Consider the following 19,405-nt stretch of genomic DNA (forward strand, 5'->3'; position numbering starts at 1 on the left):
TTGGTTTTGTTCTGTTTGTTTCTTTTGCTTAGGTTTCTACATACCTATCACTAATTCACTAACAGATACCCTGCAAATCATAAATGTAAACATTCTCAAAATGGCCAAATATAAATAAAACCAGTTTCCTGGAACCTTCTATTACCATTCTCCAATGCAGACGTTTTTGTGCTTGCTCTGGTCCTGGAATTTGCTGTCATTTTCATGCTGGGAATTCTTTTTACCTCTCTCCTTTGTTCCATCTTCTATTTCCTGGATACCATGACATCTAGCTTCTTGATTTATGCCTTTGTTTTGACAGAATATATTCTTACTAGCTTTCCTGGCAAAGACTGTTTTGGAAGTAAGTTTTTTGAGAACTTGAATATGATAAATGTCATTTAAAGGAATGATAGTTTGGCTGGATATAGAATTTCAGGTTGGGAAATCTTCAGAAGTTTTTCTTCAGAATTGTGAAGACATTAATTCATTGTCATGTTTAGTGGAGTGTTGCCATTTGGATTCTTGCTTTTTTTTTTTTTTTTTTTTAATTATTAGCACCTTTAATTATTGTTTATTTATTTATTTTTTTGGCTGTGTTGGGTCTTCGTTTCTTTGCGAGGGCTTCCTCTAGCTGCGGCGAGCGGGGGGCCACTCTTCATCGCGGTGCGCGGGCCTCTCACTATCGCGGCCTCTCTTGTTGCGGAGCACAGGCTCCAGACGCGCAGGCTCAGTAGTTGTGGCTCACGGGCCCAGGTGCCCGGCAGCATGTGGGATCTTCCCAGACCAGGGCTCGAACCCATGTCCCCTGCATTAGCAGGCAGATTCTCAACCACTGCGCCACCACGGAAGCCCCAAGGATTCTTGCTTTTTTAATATATTCTCTGTAAGCTTTTAGGATCTTTACTTTATCCCTGTTTGTTGTTGTTGTTGTTTTGTTTTTTTCCTTTTTAAAAATTCATGATGATGTGTTCGATGTAGGCATCTTCTTTTGTATCTGCAGTAATCCTTTCATCTGGAAATTCATATTTCCCAGTTGAGAAATTTTCTCTTATTTCTCCTTTTTGTTGTCTTTTCTTCTCTTTTTCTGGAACACGTATTAGGTAGATATTGACCATTCTGGACTGACCCTCATAATTCCCTTTTTCCCCTCTTTTCTGTCTCTTCTATTTTTGTTATAATTTCTGGATGATTTCTTCACCTTTCTCTTTCAACCCTCGTCAGTTTTTTTTTCTAAAAGTTTTTTGTTTTTCTTGGATGGTTACTTTTTATAACACCCTACAGTTCTCTTACAGATGTAACTGTATTATGAAAATAAAATTAATTTTTTTTTTTTTAAGTTTTTGCTGCTGTCTGCATTCACTGTCTCCTTTTACTCTGAGTGTTTTGGACCCAATTTTATGATAGAGGCTTTCTATGATCGTCTGGTGCTCTGTGGCTGTTTTGCTCATACTTAAGTAAATGATATTGATTCTCCAGTTTTCTGCCTGTAACATTTAACCTTGGCTTCCATTGTTCAGGGAGCAATGCCAGGAGAAGGGAGGTCTCACTGTCCTGGAGGGTTGGATTTAGGTCTCATATTGCTTCTTGTGCTGTCTTTCATCACATCCCTCTATCTTATGTTCCCTCTTGCATGCTTCTCTCTGCAGATTGCTGGTTCCTTCAATTCCTGAGCCTTTCAGGGGTTCTGGCAGCATGCTGACTTCCTTCCTAAACAGTAATGGCTTAAGTTGAAGCTTTGTCTGGTCTGTTAAATCAATTTCTACTGTTTGCCCATCTGTTTTCCATCTTATATAATTTTGTTCACATTTCATCTGCTGTAGTTTCTTTTTCTGTTCCCTATGTCCTTGTGGGTGTATACTTTTTAAATTCCTTTACTGTCATTTTAGTTGAGTTTCTGAATTATTGGGTGATAAATGACTATGTCCATCGTATTTAACTGGAAATCCTGTGCAGACTTTTTTCTATTAGTGTAACACTAATGCACAAACATGTACATTTCCCCATTCTCCTCCATACCCCTGCAAAAAGGGCTTATATTATACATACTGTATTGCAACTTGCTTTATAAAAAGCACCTTTATATAATGGGTTTCTTTCATTTCTAAAGCTGTATTTTAATGTTATAGTTAAAAGTTGAAACTTTTAGGTATATCCATAACTTATTTCATCTGTGCCCTGTTAATGATCACTTGGGTTGTTTCAACTTTTTGCTGCTCTGACCATCATCTTAACATACATAATTGCCTTCTTGTGACAGGGGCTTTGTAGGATTTTTTATTTCTTATTTTATCTTTTTATTTGTGGCCACGCTGCACAGCTTGCGGGATCTTAGTTCCCCAACCAGGGACTGAACCCCAGCGACTGCAGTGAAAGCACCAAGTCCTACCTAACCACTGGACTGCCAGGGAATTCCCTGTAGGAATTTTTTTGACATCAAGTTCTTGGGTCAGTGGATATTTACATTTTAAATTTTGATATTGCCAAGTTGCCCTTAAAAGAAAAATAAAATGGCCATGCCAGTTTATACCCAGACAACAGAGACCATGGTAGTTAAGATCATGGATTCTGAAGCCTGGCTGCGTGGGTTTGAGTTCTGCCTCTTTGACTCATTTGCTGGATGATCTTGGCAAATTCCATAACCTCTTTAGTTTCCTCTTCTGTAAAGTCGGGATAATAGCAGCAGACCTTTTGTAGAGTAGGTGTGAAGATTTTAATAAGGTAGTCTGTGAAAGGACTTAGACCAGTGCCTGAACAATGCAGAGCAGTGCTCTCTTTTAGCTGCCATTTATTGTTTGTGTTTGCTAGGATCTCATCGCAAAAACATTGTATATATTCTTCAACAGTTCTCTCTGTGGAGTTTAATGGGAATCTCTTATGAAACCCTTGAGAAATCCTTGTAAATTATATTTTATATTAAATGTAAATTACAGGTAAAAAATTCCTATGTAACAGCCTTTTGTATTCATTTTGCACTGTTGAAAACATCTTTGACATATTTGTTGATTTGGTTTTGGTTTTTTCTGCCTAGCACTCCCACCAAAGGCATAGAGAACAAAGCTTTTGATCGCAATACAGAATCTCTCTTTGAAGAACTATCTTCAGCTGGTTCAGGTCTAATTGGAGATGTGGATGAAGGAGCAGATTTACTAGGTATGATAAGTTTATCTGAAGTAGTATCATACTGACTTAAAAATAGATTTTTAAAATGATTTAATTGAAAATTTCTTTAAAATGTCTCTAACTGTCCAGTGGGGCAGAGTTATTGCACTTTTACATAATTAATAAGAATGTATTCTTTGAGATAATGAAAGTTTTAAATGAGAATATCTTCACTTATGGATGTGCCTAGAATTGCATTTTAGTTTGTATTTTGAATTCATGTCACACAATTTATTGAACTCTTGCTATATTCTGAGAACAGTATTACATAGAAGAAGCACAGTGATATATGTATATATGGGGTATATGTATAGATGTATAGATTTATGGATTGATGGATAGTTAATTCCTGTCTTAAATAGCGTTCATTAAATCCTCTTGACCTTAATTAAATAAGAAATCATAACACTTGATTTTTCTGAGATTTCACAGAGTATTCTGTTTTAGCTCTTTGGGAAATGTAATCATTTTAGAGTTTGTATTGTTGAAGAATATCTGGTTTGAAAAGGATAATGCATTTGGCTCTTCTACTATTGATCTGGTGACCTTTGCCAAATAGCTTAACCTCTCTGGGCATTAGTTTCTTTGTGTATAAAAAGAAAGAGTTGGGCAAGAGTTCAAGGGTTGGACAAGCTGCGGCTCATGGGCCAAATCCAGCTCACCTCCTATGTGTACGAATAGAGTTCACACAGCCACACTCATTTTTCACGGATTGTTTATAGTTTCTTTTGCCCCACAACAGCAGAGTTAAGTTGTCTGTAACAGATTATGTGGTTTACAAAGCCTAAAATGTTTACCATCTGGCCCTCTACAGAAAAAGTTTGCTCTGCTCTAGGTGATCTCTAAAGTTCCTTTCAACAATAATTACATGAATGGGACTTCCCTGGACGTCCAGTGGTTAAGACTCTGTGCTTCCACTGCAGGGGCACAGGTTCAATCCCTAGTCGGGGAACTAGGATCCCTCAAGCCATGAGGCGCGGCCAAAAAAAAAAAAAAATTACATGACATGTCAATTAGCTTTGGTGTGCCTTTCTTATAACTTAAGACCTTAAGAAATTGAAAATGTTATAGTATTTTAAAAAATCTATGCCTTTGGGATAGATTCTGGTCTCCAAACATTTTTTGTATCCCTTAGTGTAAATTCAGTACAGATTACACTGTTCTCAAAAGGTGCTGTTTGTCAGTTCTTGTGAACCTAGAGGGGTGTTACTTGCATTCATTTATGTTAAATTTATTGATTACTAGTTATGTCCTCGACAAGTATTTTTTGAAGGAAATACAAGTTCTGTCTAAACAGAGCTCACAGTCTTATGTAAAGTAAGAGAGATTGAAAGTACATAAATAAAACTGAGTTAGACATAGACTCCCACCATTAAAGTCTTAGTAAAACGTTGGATGCAATTGAATGAGCTTACATTTCTCAAGAAAGGCTAAAAGATTAATTCTTAAGGAGCACTCCATTTTTACATTTAAATTTATACTCTTTGTTAAGATTAAATTATGCATGAAAAGTTCCTTTCAAGATTTGATTGGTTTAAGAAACTGATTCCCTGGCAAAAATTGAGGGGCAGATGCAAAAAAATGTTATAGAAGAATTTTTTAATGTTTAAACTTATATTCAGATTTATATACAGTGAAGTTCAATTTTTTTGTTTTGACAAATGCATAGAGTTGTATAACCACCACCAGAATCAATATACATCATCTAAAAAAAAATTCCTTCTTGATTCCCTTTTGTATTTAACCAGAATGAAGTACTTTTAAATGTTCTTTGTACACTCTGCTTCCTTATAATCCAATATTGAATAATATCATTATTGAGGTTATTGGCCCCAAACTTTCTTCCCTGTAGAGTTAAGAAGCCACATAGTACTTAGAAATAATTGTGGTCTTTTAAATCAAGTATTTTCCGAAAGCTTCCATTCTTTAAGTCAGAAAATGAAGCATAATAAATAGGTTAAAAGCAAAATTCTGATTTCCTTTCCACTTTGAAATAAAGAAATAGACTGTAAACTACTGTCTTTTCCCTTTTGCAGATATTGATATATTTATCTTTAGAATGTTCCAGATTAGAAGTTTTAATATATCACCTTAAGCGTAGTGACTTAAGCCTACATGAATACTTTTGGTCAAAGATGTTAAATGACATCTCCAAGGCACGTAGTTTTTCCTTGGTTTCTCTTCTGGTCAGTTCAGTGATAGTAAATGCAGTGTAATACTCACTAAATGGAACATAGTTAAACTAGTAAAATTGTTTCTCACAAAGTTCCTTAAATGAACTTCGGTTGATAAGTACATAGTCCATTTCTATAACTCATTATTCATTTTTCTAATTGCTGTGTTATTGTAAAACTCTTCCCTTGTTTTTGAAATCATTATGCATGTAGTCAGTATTTAGATTACTTTTTTCAGATTTTAATAATTTAAAAGAGATAATCCCCCACAGTTTGTCCTTTATCTTGATTGATGTCTCATCCCTTGACTTTATTTCCAATGATCCTTTTCTCTATTCACTTTAGTCACTTACCCTCCATGGCCACGTTCTAGAACTTGGAAATCATACATTCATACATCCTACTCTTGAGATTTCCTTTCTCTTGATTAAATTCTATTTTTTCAACTTCACTATTTTTACTAACTTCTTCCTGTTATCATTTAAACATGTTCAGGTCTTTTCCATTTTAAAATAAAACTACTGGGACTTCCCTAATGGCACGGTGGTTAAGAATCTGCCTGCCAAGGCAGGGGACATGGGATCAAGCCCTGGTCCAGGAAGATCCCACATGCCGTGGAGCAACTAAGCCTGACCGCCACAACTACTGAGCCTGCGCTCCAGAGCCTGCGAGCCACAACTACTGAGCCCGTGTGCCACAACTACTGAAGCCCACGCCTAGAGCCTTTGCTCCGCAACAAAGAGTAGCCCCACCCCCTCCTCCTCGCAACTAGGGAAGAGCCTGCAGGCAGCAATGAAGACCCAACGCAGACAAAAAAAAAAAATTTTTAATTAATTAATTAAATAAATAAAATAAAACTACTGCCCTCCTCTGACTCCCTATCTTTAGTACCTTTCCACCCTATCACTTACTCTTCTCCCATTTCCAGGCGTGCTTTTTTGCAGAAATATCGGTGAGGTAGGCGTCTGTTATGTGCCTGGCACTATTCTAGATGCTTGTGATACACCAGTGAACAAAACAGACTTCTTGAAATGGTGGCTACTTTTAACTGGGAGGATTTCCCCAGTCCCACTTGCACCTCATCTGACTACAATCTGTCATTCTGCCCCACACTAAACTTCCCTGAAACAACTTCTTGTTTGCTATATCCAGCTGTTCCTTCTAAGTTATTTCACATGACTTCTCAAATAGCATTTGTCTTTAAAACGGTCTTTGCTGGGTTTCTGTGGTATCAGACTTCCCTGCATTCTTTCCTGCCTCTCACTATTTCTTTTCAGTCTTCTTTGCAGAATCCTCTTTCTCCGCCCATTTTTCAGATGTTCCTAGCCCAATCTTGCTTCCATGTTTGGGAGGTCTTATTTGCTCTTGTTTCTTGGCTTTCATGGCTAATTGCTCCCAAGTCTTTCTCTCCATCCAAGATTTTTTTCTACAGCCCCAGGCTATTCCAAATAGCCCATTAGACATCTCTAAGATGATTCGTAGAACTTTATAGTTGATATGCCTAAAGATCAGTTCATCAACATCTTTCTTTATTGTCCTGTCCCCAAAGGCTGTTCTTATACCAGCATATACTAACTCAATGAATGACCTCACCATCAACTCAGTTCTCCATCCTAAGTCTCTCTCACTTCCCTCAAAACCAGTCATGAAGGATTGTTTGCTTCCTTTCTTAAAAAAGAAAATCTATGTATCTGTCTCTATATCTCCTTCTTGCTTCTGCTTAAATGGAATATCCTCCTCTAGGAGTTCTGCCTTGATCCCCTAGTTAAAGCTCAGTTGTCTGGAAACATATTCCCATAGCACTGCAGTTTATTATGCAACTCTTCATAATACTTTATTGTAGTTTTTTAGTGTGCCTGTCTCCCTGGCTAGACGATAAGCTCCATGTGGCAAAGACAACTATATCTTTTGCTTACTGTTGAGTCTTTGGCATATAGCACAGCAGCTAATTGAATGGATTGTTAAATAGTTTTAACAGTTTTGTTTCACCTCTAAACCTATGCTTCTTTACCTTTTGGAATTAAAACTCCTTTACAGGAGAATTTTTAAGAGAGTAGTGTACTTTTGGAAAAATGCACATACAGAAATAGATAAAATTGTGCATACTTTCTCAAGGAAGTGACAGATAATCCGGAGCCCATCTATCGACCTAGCTTGAGAATCAGTGCTAAAATCCAAATGAGATGTCTATTTTTAAAATCGTCAGGCAGTTTTTTTGCTAGTTTTAATAGGTAAGGTTTCCAAATATGTCAGACCTAAGTTTATGCTTAGTTGAAGTCATGAATAGAAATGGGGCCACTTCAAGTTATGTTTTTCTTATAGTTATTAGTTAGTTTTTATTGATACATTTCAAAGTGAAAATTTTGGACAATCCTATTGGTTATATATTAAATTTATACACTAGATTTTAGGAGAACTCTTCATTGGGAAGGTGTAAACTCTAGAAACTACATTATAGGAAATGATTTCCATAGAGTAAATATTTCAAAAATTTTTCCTATTTATAATATTTATACTTTATTGTGTTTGGTTTCTCTACATCTTTTCAATTTTATTGGCTCCTCTCTCTCATTTTGAAATAAGAGAGTGTAGATCTTGCTTTCTGAAAACAATCTAATTGAGATTCTCATTCGTTTTTTCTCTTGGGCTGCTTACCCAGGGGAATATTCTGGTGTGTATGCTTTTAAATACTTTAATATTACTGCTTTTTAAGCTAGGTGGTCTTGGCTGCTGTTCTCATTTAATGCTTTCTCTTTTTTGTTTTCTGCTCAACTATTTTTCCCCCTGCGTATGTTTTCAGCTTTTATGCTTCTCTCCCTATGTGCTTGAGAGTTTAGCAAACATAGTCATTATATAAACTTCTTTCACCCAACCTTAACCATATTTCTTTTGACTCTATAGCTTTATTGAAAAGTTAACATTAGTGTTTAAAGCAAATATTTCAACATATCTTGTCAAAATTCATTTTTAAATTGGAATTTGGAAACTTTTAGTTTGTCTTTATTTTCAGCTTTTAGAAATGTGTAGATGATTAAATAAGCTACTGTTTCTGATATTTATTCTTCATGGCAGAAGTACCTTCTTCTTTTAAGAATATTTGAGGTAATTATAATACAGACAAAATATGAGTCCATATGTGAGCATTGAACTTTTAGCATTCCTAGATTAGTTGCGTTTTAAATTATCTTTAAGTTATTTGAAATATTATCTCTTTTTTAAAATAAAGAGACATGTTAACTCCTTTAACTTACATTGTTTTCATTAGAGATATTTACTTCCTTTTTTAGGTGGGTTATGAATATTAATTCCATTGTATGTGATTTACCAATATTAGCGGAGTGATGGGTTTTTTGTTGTGCTTGCTTTGCTCTGTTGTAACTTTCTGAGGTATATTCCCTAGTGTGTTGTTTGATTTCTTCAGTTTCTTGTGAGTAGCAAACTAAATAGCTTTCTTCTCCCTAAAGATCACTACATTGGATCTTGCATTGAATGCTCTACCGCCTATCTTACAGTACTCATTAAATTATTAAGCTGATTGTATAAATTGACCACTAAGCATTATCATTTCAGAGGTGGCACTTTGAAGAAATCTTTATATTATTGATCTGGGATTTTCACTCTAATTCAATTTTATTTTGCAAAAGAATTGGTAACATATCAGAACATCCTTATGAATGAAGGAAATCATCTTGATTTCTGTCTTTTGCACATCATTATGCATTAAATCATAACATTGTGATTTCAGATGTTTTTCATATCATGCCTAAAACTACAGATTAATGATCTGTTTTCATTCTGTTTCTTACATAAAACATTTCTTGTTCTTTGTTTTTGCTTTACATGGAATGCATGGGCTTTAAGATCATAATTTCTTTGGTAAGGTTTCATCTGCATTGGGGTCTGTCTTGTTTCTTCCTGTTCTCTATTAATAAGACCTAATTTTTAGGCAAAAGCCTGCAATAACAGGTGTGATTTAGAAATGATTTCTGATCCATATTAATGCTGCTCTTTTTTCCCCCTAAATACTGCTACTTTTTAGAATATTTGGCAGAAAAGTCTTCATTCTTTTGCAATATTATCTATGAGAATCAAAATACAGACTAAGAAAGTCTTTAGCTTTGTTTTATGGTGGATAATTATTTATAATTTTATAATCCATACAAGTAGATACGTAAAATGAAATTATAGACAAAATGAGATTACTAAAGGACAGATAAAATTTATAAAATAAAATTTGTGACTATAGCTTATTATAAGTTTGTATAATTTTAATAAATTTATTTTCAAAGTTTTTATCTTTTTTCTTTGATAGGAATGGGTCGTGAAGTTGAGAATCTTATATTGGAAAATACACAACTGTTGGAAACCAAGTAAGTATATGCAAAATTTTAACAGGGAACAAAAGATACTGAATTTTCTTCTCATCCAATTCAATGGCACATCTTTAATTTAACATAGCACGAATGCAGTCTCACTACCCCATGTCCTTCCCCTTCTCTGTGTGTGGGCTTGTGCATACACACGTACGCAAGCAAATAGTTAGTGGGACCTAATTTCACTGATGGTATGTTTCATTACTCTGTTCTTTTCAGAAACAGATTTTGATCTCCTTTTTACTCTGCAAGTATCCATGCCTTTCTCTTAATCTTCTGGATGTGTCCTATGTGGTTTTTGCTCCCTCCCCTGGGATATCTATTTTCTTCTCTCTCCTCCTAGGGCTTCTTTTATTTCTGCATAAATGTTTTTATCTATATGCGGCCCACCTCTTCAGAACTCTCCTCCATAGTAGCAATTTGTGGAGTCTTACTTAGGTCCTCAAACACATTGGAGTTTTGTTTAGTGCAGCGGGTCCTGAGTTACGTGGAAAAGCAGATCAGGCCCCTTTGTTAATTTGCTGTGTCAGAGCAACTTTGGAACATCTGTGTATATCCAAAACAGAATGTAGCTCTAATGAGGTCCTATGTCCATGATACCCAAAAGGAGCTAGATCTTAGATTTTTGATTTTCATTTTTTTCAAGGTTAGACTTTCTTATTAATTATTAAAGGTAAATTCAAGGATTAATTTTACTTTGTTGATTAGATAATATCTTTTCAGAACTTATTAAGAATGGTACCCTTATGGATGCTGTTTGTTTTTGTTTGTTTGTTTAACCACTTTATTTTATTTATTTTTGGCTGCATTGGGTCTCTGTTGCTGTGTGTGGGTTTTCTCTAGTTGCAGCGAGTGGGGGCTGCTCTTCATTGCGGTGCACAGGCTTCTCATTGAGGTGGCTTCTCTTGTTACGGAGCATGGGCTCTAGGCGCACAGGCTTCAGTAGTTGCAGCATGCGGGCCCTAGAGCGTGCCGGCTTCAGTAGTTGTGGCGCGTGGGCTCAGAAGTTGCGGCACGCAGGCTCTGGGGCACACAGACTTCAGTAGTTGTGGCGCACGGGCTTAGTTGCTCCGCAGCATGTGGGATCTTCCCGGACCAGGGATCGAACCCATGTCCCCTGCATTGGTAGGTGGATTCTTAACCACTGCACCACCAGGGAAGTCCTGGATGCTATTTGTTAAAAGTTTAATTTTATTTAATTCTGACTTTTTAATAATTTAGTGGTCTGCCTTGCCTTATCCATTTATTCTTCTTTTTTAAAAAATATTTATTTATATATTTGGTTGCGCTGGGTCTTAGTTGCGGCATGCGTGATCTTCATTGCACCATGCGGGATCTTCAGTTGCAGCATGAGAACTCTTAGCTGCAGCATGTGGGATCTAGTTCTCTGACCAGGAATCTAACCCGGGCCCCCTGCATTGGGAGCGTGGAGTTTTAGCCACTGGACCACCAGGGAAGTTCCTCCATTTATTCTTTGTTTGATAAGAAAACAGACCATTGCTTTGTGGGGTTTTTTTTTTAAACCTTTATCTACAGACAATATCAGGTAGAATACCTTTGAAGGTTTCAGTCATTATTTAGCTTTATGATTGTAGTTACTTTAGTCTACAAGAGAAATAAGCTGTGAGATAGAAAGAATATTTACTTGTAATGGTGCTCTTGAAATGTGTGTTTCTTAGAAATGCGTTGAATGTAGTGAAGAATGATTTAATAGCAAAAGTGGATGAACTTACCTGTGAGAAAGACGTACTCCAAGGGGAGTTGGAGGCTGTGAAACAAGCCAAGCTGAAGCTAGAGGAGAAGAACAAAGAATTGGAGGAAGAGCTTAGGAAGTAAGTTTTCACTATGTTGTTCTAAACCAAACAAGCTTTGCCAGTGTGCCACCAAGGTTATAGGTGTAACCCTGAGATTGCTACCTTTAGCGTTCTCGGCACGACAGCCCCAGAGCTGCCTGGGATAGCGTTAAGTGCCTGGCTGATTGCCTCTGCTCTGAACAGACCCTTCCATTTATTGAATATTATAATTTTTTGTGCATGTTATGATGTGAAAGAAGTTAGAAGAACTGTTCAAATATTGCTAATCAGGAAACTGTAAACATTCATTATTTTCCTTTTCTTTAATACCTGGTTTTCTGACAACAGTGCTGTGATAATGTTCCCCTAAATGAAAGCAGCTAAATACCCTGTTTGGAAAAAGAAAAATAATCATTTAGTGGTAGTTAAAATTTTTGACCTATTCTTTATTCTTTAAAAAGGTGAAGTCAACTCAAATAACATGTTTTGTTTTTTACCCCCCACTAGAGCTCGTGCAGAAGCTGAAGATGCAAGGCAAAAAGCAAAAGATGATGATGATGTAGGTTTATAATTTTGGACTTGTTTTCTTAACTTAACCATATTTTGGTATTTTGGGGAAATCTTGTTAATTAAGCTTTGGGTATAGCATTATAAAGATGAAAAGAAAAAGTTAAAATCATGTTTATGATCATGAATAGGATAGATCATGCTCCCACATAGTATCCAGATGCTAAGCTTTCTAGCTACGCGCAGTGTGCTCATTTTTCCTCCGTGGCTTTGTGCTCTGACTTTGTTTGCATATTCAAGCTCAAGGACCAGGTGGGATATTTTGGAGTTTTTTGTTTTTGTTTTGTTTCAAATTTTAACTTAGAAATACATGAAAGCTTTAAGAATAAAAATAGTTTAATGGTATTAAACATAAAAAGGTGAAGTCTAGAAACTTTAATACTAGGCAATTAGCCCATATTGTTGTCAACATAGAAATACAAAAGAATAAATATGAACTTCTTGCCAATGTTATTAGCATGCTAGTTATTCTATCAGTAGCTAGGTTATCATTCCTATCACAGGTGTTTGTGGGTCAAGTATCAAGTTTGAGATATATGGATGTCCTGATCAGAATGATTATTTGTGCCCCTTCAATCTCTTATTTGTGTTTTTATATAATATTTGATACATTTAAAAATATATGTAACATGTAAGTTATGAATAATAACTTATCATTAACATTATAATAAATTAACATTATGAACCTACCATTTAACCTAAGAACTAGAACATTATCAAACATTGAAGATACCCTATGCCCTTCCCTCTAGAGGAAACTACTATGCTGTATTTATCATTTTCTTAACTTGAAAAAAAAATAATTTTATCATACCACACATGTATGTATCCTTACAAGGTATGGTTAATTTTCATTTTTTTTGTGTTTTACATGTATTTAGCCTTGGAGACTTGCTTCTTTTTCTCAGTATTATGTTTTTTATATTTACCCTAGTTGTAGTATAGTGGTATAGTTCATTCATGTTCACGGCTTTATGATATCCCATTATGTATATACTACAATTTCTGTATCTGTTTTCCTGTAAATGAATATTTAGGTTATTTTCAGCTTTTTACTACCACCAACAATGCTGTTATGAACATTACAGTGAGAGTCTCCTGGTTTTTCAGGGTATATATACCTAGTAGTGGGATTGCTGTGTTGCAAACTCAAAATCCTTTGATCATTTGTTGTTTGACTTTTTTTTAAAGGCGAGGTTAAGTTTTGCAGCAGGAGGACAAAGGAGGAGACTGCTGAGGGCTAAGCTAAGCTCAGCCTGTTTCTTACTGTCCCATGCCTTTCAGCTTTGATTCAAAATGTGCATACTCCACTCAGCAAAACAAAAGCCCTACAGTTAACCCAACCTTCCTCTCCAGAAGAGCCTTTAGAAATCAGCAGTAGAAGGAAGTTGACTTGAGCATGCCCCTTTGGGGTCTTACCATGCTCACATTCCTTATTCTCCCTAATAATAATTCTGGTTAATACAGTTGTCTCCATCTTGTTATATTTCTTTTGGTGTTTTAGTGACTCCTAGCATTGGGTACCTTGGTAGCTAGCCAACAAGTTTTTATGCTTTTCGCTGGCTTTGAGTGTGTATGTAGATTGGTAGTTTGAGATAAATGAACCCCTTTAGGAACTTACCTGTAACTATTTTCTGAATAACTAGCATTTGTTATAGAACATGAATTTAGAATACTGTTGTGAGAACAACATTTCCAGGTGAGTGTATTAAATCTTATAGAGATAACAGCTTTTTTGTTTTTCTTCAAAATCTGCACTATTCTTTGTATTTCCTTTATAATATATTCAAATATTTGTATTTATATTGAGGAATTAAATTGTCTAATTTTTTCAGTCATAAATAATTAAGTATATCTGTTTATTGATTTTATTTTTATTAGGCCATTTTTCTTTGTTATCCATTAGATTAGAAATTAAGGAGTGTTAAAAGCTTAAAAATTTTACTTAAGTCTGCGATAACACTAAAACAGATACAGGCTCCCAGAGTGATCTGTAGTCTTCTTTTCATTATAGAGTGATATTCCCACAGCCCAAAGGAAGCGGTTTACTAGAGTAGAAATGGCCCGAGTTCTAATGGAGAGAAACCAGTATAAAGAGAGATTGATGGAGCTTCAGGAAGCTGTTCGATGGACAGAGATGATTCGGTTTGTATGAGAAGTACCTCTGGTGTTTTTCTCCTCATTGTTTACTAGGTTACTAATTGTTTACTAATCATTTCTTTTTTTTTTTTTTTAATAAATTTATTTATTTATTTATTTATTTATTTTTGGTTGTGTTGGGTCTTCGTTTCTGTGCGAGGGCTTTCTCTAGTTGCGGCGAGCGGGGGCCACTCTTCATCGCGGTGCGCGGGCCTCTCACTATCGCGGCCTCTTCCGTTGCGGAGCACAGGCTCCAGACGCGCAGGCTCAGTAGTTGTGGCTCACGGGCCCAGTTGCTCCGTGGCATGTGGGATCTTCCCAGACCAGGGCTCGAACCCGTGTCCCCTGTATTGGCAGGCGGATTCTCAACCACTGCACCACCAGGGAAGCCCCCTAATTATTTCTTTATTCAGAACTAGAGTCCTGCCTTGGGGATCCAAGCCCCTTGCTCTGTTTACTAGGATAGGTCTAAAGAAACACTGGCAATTAGTAACAGAATGTGATCAAAGTGGGTCCCTTTTGGGCCAGTGAGGCCTCTTGGAGAATATTCCCACAACCTCTAAAAGGCAATTAAATGATGGTCTGTCGATGAAAATAATCAATAAACAATCTATAATTGGAATAGAAAAGAATTTTATTTGAGCCGAGTGGAGGACTATAGCCTGGGAGACAGCCTGTTGGATAACTCTGAGGAGCTGCTCTGGGGAGGCATGGTTTTCAGCACAGTTTTATATCTTGTCAGAACAAAGAACATCAAACAGGTCACAGATACATTCCTTCAAGGTTTCAAAAAAACCAGATCAGCATGTACACAGTGAGTCTGTATGGCCTTGACACCTGGGAAGGGAGTCTTAACGTCAAAAGAGTGAGTACCAGCATTGGTGTCCCAGGAAGGGAGGCATTTCATCTTTATCTTTAACACAGACATTCTTTACTTCTGGTCAGTGCACCCTTTTCTTTAATAATTAAAGCATATGTACAGTATATGTTTGATAGGCCACAAATAGGCTGTTTTAGTTCACATAACATTTGAGTTAAATCATGTATAAGCCAGAATACTTCCCCACACCTCAATATGTGAAAATTTCTTCCGTCATTTTTTGAAAGAATGTAGAAATTGACACTACTTTTGCAGTGATGTCAGGAAGAGATAAAGTTTTCATTTGCCACATAGGAAACAAAATCAGTCTTACTCAGTGCCTTGCTGTAAAATATTCCTGATTTTCCCCCCCCCTTTCTGAGTAGTCACACAAAAAGCAACCTTCAATTGACATCTTTGTCAGTTGGATCTTAAATCTCACCTAATGCTGCCATCTAATGGTCATATCTTCAGTAACAGCATTCCTTATTTTAATTTTAGAAAGAGCTCATGAAAAGTTTGTAAACTAGTTGCCCCCTAATTTGCCCATATTTTTCAGTTTGGATTGTCACATCAGATTTACCAATAACAGTACACACTGACACCTTGTTTTAAAGTTTATGAAAATATTTTCTAACCACCAACTTTTACTTCCTTATGATTATGTCCTTTACTTAATAGTAATAAACAAAACATTTTGTATAGCACATTTACAATTTGCAAAAGTTGTAATTGCTTGTAGCTGCTAAGAAGGAAGAAGATTACTATCTTAATCTTTATTTATTGGACAGAGAAACTAATATACTAACAAATATGTTCTTAACGCCAGCTTTTAAGGGATATGGAATAAATAATGAGTGAACAGTTAAAAAACGGAGGCATATAGTCGGGTTCCACTTTTCATTACTATTTTTAATTCTAGCAGTGAAATGGTAGTCAACAGTGAATAAAAATGGTAACTTAACTTTCTTCATTGAATTAAAAGATGTTTTAAATTCAGTCCTTAAAAAAAGAAATGAAAAGGGGAGTCTGACAGTGATAGCAGAATCCTTACAACCTTACTAAATCAATTTGCAGTGCCTTTTTTTTCTCTTTGAAATTTTGTCGAATTATCGAATCAATGCAGTTTCTTTTCTTTTCTTTTCTTTCTTTTTTTAAAAATATTTATTTATTTATTTGGCTGTGTCGGGATCTTTAGTTGCGGTGCCCGGGCTTCTCTCTAGTTGTGGCGTGTGGGCTCCAGAGCGCACGGGCTCAGTAGTTGTGGTGTGTGGGCTTAGTTGCCCCACGGCATGTGGGATCTTTTTCCCCGACCAGGGATTGAACCCTCGTCCCTTGCATTGGAAGGCAGATTCTTAACCACTGGACCACCAGGGAAGTCCCAATGCAGTTTATTTTCTTCCCTAGTCAGCTTTTCAGTAATGGAAAAGTTTTAGTCCTGTGAAAAATGACCCATCAGAACAATAAAGTTACAGGCTAATTTTTGAGAGCTGGAAGTATAAAACAAATGGTACCTTTATGTAGAGACAGGGAATTGCGATGCAATATTTTAATAAAAAGGAAAGTTGGGGGATATCTCTTCAATAAAAAATTGAAATATTAACATTCAGGCTTGTTGGCTATCTGTCCAGCCCAGATAATAATTTTGTCTCTTATCAGTAGTCTGAGCTCTTTGAGGGAGGGATGGAATTTTATTTATATTAGTTGTATTGGCCTTAACAGACTGACTGACACAATAGGTCAAAGTAACTATTTACTGAAATTGTTGACTCTCCTCCATGTATTTCATGAACTTCTTGGGTCCCTTGTTCTTCAGGTAGAAAGCTAGGCTACCTCACTAATCATCTCTCTCTCTCTCTCACCACCCCCCCCCCCCTTCTCTTTCCCTTTCCCTGTAGTGCATCAAGAGAAAATCCAGCCATGCAGGAAAAAAAAAGGTCAAGCATTTGGCAGTTGTAAGTATCTAAAAACACACAAAGACGTTAGATAGCACTTTGAGACGAGATTAGAATCAAAATTTATTTTCACAAATGATTTCTTTCTTTTTGCTTTCTTTCTTAAATTTAGGGTATATAGCTAAACTGAACTTTTTCTCTTTGGTATGTAGTATGCCAGCTCGGTAAGGCTGTTCTTGAGGACTATCGTAAGATGCATCATGTTGGTTATGCATTTGGTGGAATCCTCTACTAAATTAAATACAATAATGGGAAATTATTTTTAGAGTTAATAATTTTCTGGATGCCCATTAAAGTTACTGATTCACTGGTTGTGTGATTGTAAGGAACTTTAAAAAGTGAAGATTAGAAATTTAGTGTTTGTGGGGTTTGAGTTGTGTGTGTATGTGTGCGTTTTGGACTTGAACTGTGTTTGTGCTGGAAGTACTGTGCATTTACTGTGCTTAAAACTTACCCTTTTTTGCTGAATTTTTTTCTGCTATTTAATAGAAATAGGTTTTTTTCTCTTTTTTGAGTGGATGTGAAAATAGTTACTTAAATTGAGGTTACTAAGAAAATGTATAAGGTACGTGTTAAAATGGTAGTATGTGTTCTAGTACTTTATTATGACTATTTTTAGAAGTGGCTTACTAAGCTTCTGTTCAAACCGTGCAGTCATAACCTTGCTGTTTAACAACCACTGGCTGGCTAAAGGAACCGTCTTATTTTATTTCTTCATTATGAGAAGTTCCCTGTACTCAAGAGCTCCTTCCTTTCATTATGAGAGTTGCTAATTAAAGAACAGGGATCTGCCATTCTAGGCAATAGTTTCTCTTTCCTGAATGTCTGAGTTTGGCTGTGAGTTATTGCTAAGGTTGCAGTGTGTAACTACAAAAAATCTTTTTGCTGGTTTCTAACTCATTTTCTTGTAAAAGCTCTCTGGAGTTTGTGGAAAATTATGGATTGTTCTTAACCATGCATGTAATTCATACACACACTGCATACACACATCCTCTCTTATTTTCCTTTTAGTTTCAGCAGACTTTTCAGCTCCTCAAGTAACACTACTAAGAAGCCTGAACCACCGGTTAATCTGAAGTACAATGCACCCACCTCTCATGTTACTCCTTCCGTCAAGAAAAGAAGCAGCACCTTATCTCAACTCCCTGGGGATAAGTCCAAAGCCTTTGATTTCCTTAGCGAAGAGTAAGTATTTTTCAGACTAGCGGTTATACCCTAAATAACTTAACAGTTCAGAATATTCTTGCCCCTTATCAGATCAGCTATAAGAGTTTGGATAAATCTATAAAGAAACTATTCCTATAACTTGACTGCCTTTAAGTACGTTGCTCCTAGTTTTCATAAAGAGAAGAAATTTTTTAAGATCTCCTTTTTGCTAGTTTGACAACATTGATAAATATTAATAGAAATGTTGAAGACCTGTATAAGCCCTTGTCCTAGTTGTTTGATCATTTCCTTTGTTGTCAGAAGGAACTGGCTTTCCATCCTGACCCTGCTGCTCACTAGGTAGATGAACTTGGTAAAGTTAATCTCTCAGAGCCCCAGTGTCTCTACCTATAAAATGAGTATGATAACCTACCTTAGAGGTGTTAGGATTAAATTATATAGTGTCTGTAAACTGCCTGACACAAGGTAATTTTTTCTTGTTATTTATGCTATTTTAGCAGGGGAGGGGAGATAAGCTGTTGTTATATTCACTTAATTTAAAACGGAAATTTCTTTTCCTTTTAGAACTGAAGCTAGTTTAGCCTCACGCAGAGAACAAAAGAGAGAACAGTATCGTCAGGTAAAGGCACATGTTCAGAAGGAAGATGGTAGAGTGCAGGCTTTTGGCTGGAGTCTGCCTCAAAAGTACAAACAGGTAATGTTTGAACATGGTAAGAGCATCTAATGGGAAATGCAGAGGGGAGGAGTAGGCCTGGGCATGAAAGACTCGAACTACACGTCCCAAGCCTGCTCAGTTTCAAGTGGTATGGATTTGGCACACGTTTAGAGAAGTATTGAGAGTAGTGGTTTTTAGGCTGTTTTCTAGAGCCCTTCAGCTCAAGAGAAATGCCTCTGAGTTCTGTGAGGAAGGAGAGGGGTCAACAGGAGGTGGCTGAGTACATGTGACTTGGGGTATCCTATTCTATTTTAATATTTGAAGATTTTGTTAAAAAAAAAACAACCAGTATCTGTTGTTTAAAAGTTTTAAGAAACCTTTATCATGGAGCTTTCAAACTGTTAACTTAAAACTCCATTCAGGTCTTCAGGAACTTTACCATATTCCCTACTCCTAACACACACACGCACACACACACACACACACACACACACACACACAGTCACAGTTACAGTCACACCACATGTGTGCACTAACAGGTCTGTGAATTAGTGTATCTTTTCTGAGCTCCCAAAGCAGCAT

At 36.3% G+C, this 19,405-nt stretch overlaps 1 protein-coding gene across 5 annotated transcripts in view; it reads left to right on the forward strand.

Moving 5' to 3' along the window:
- The window catches only part of SPAG9 (sperm associated antigen 9), a 154,313-nt gene that overhangs the window by 110,343 nt on the left and 24,565 nt on the right, over window positions 1–19,405 (forward strand). For all 5 annotated transcript variants that reach the window (XM_068531565.1, XM_068531566.1, XM_068531568.1 and 2 more), the window contains 8 exons: window positions 3,011–3,132; window positions 9,628–9,685; window positions 11,368–11,520; window positions 11,989–12,040; window positions 14,063–14,193; window positions 16,945–17,001; window positions 18,013–18,186; window positions 18,733–18,862. In XM_068531565.1, the coding sequence (XP_068387666.1) occupies window positions 3,011–3,132; window positions 9,628–9,685; window positions 11,368–11,520; window positions 11,989–12,040; window positions 14,063–14,193; window positions 16,945–17,001; window positions 18,013–18,186; window positions 18,733–18,862 (877 nt within the window). The remainder of the gene's footprint in view (window positions 1–3,010; window positions 3,133–9,627; window positions 9,686–11,367; window positions 11,521–11,988; window positions 12,041–14,062; window positions 14,194–16,944; window positions 17,002–18,012; window positions 18,187–18,732; window positions 18,863–19,405) is intronic.

This window comes from Eschrichtius robustus, chromosome 20 (assembly GCF_028021215.1).
Source record: "Eschrichtius robustus isolate mEscRob2 chromosome 20, mEscRob2.pri, whole genome shotgun sequence".
Lineage (NCBI taxonomy): Eukaryota > Metazoa > Chordata > Mammalia > Artiodactyla > Eschrichtiidae > Eschrichtius > Eschrichtius robustus.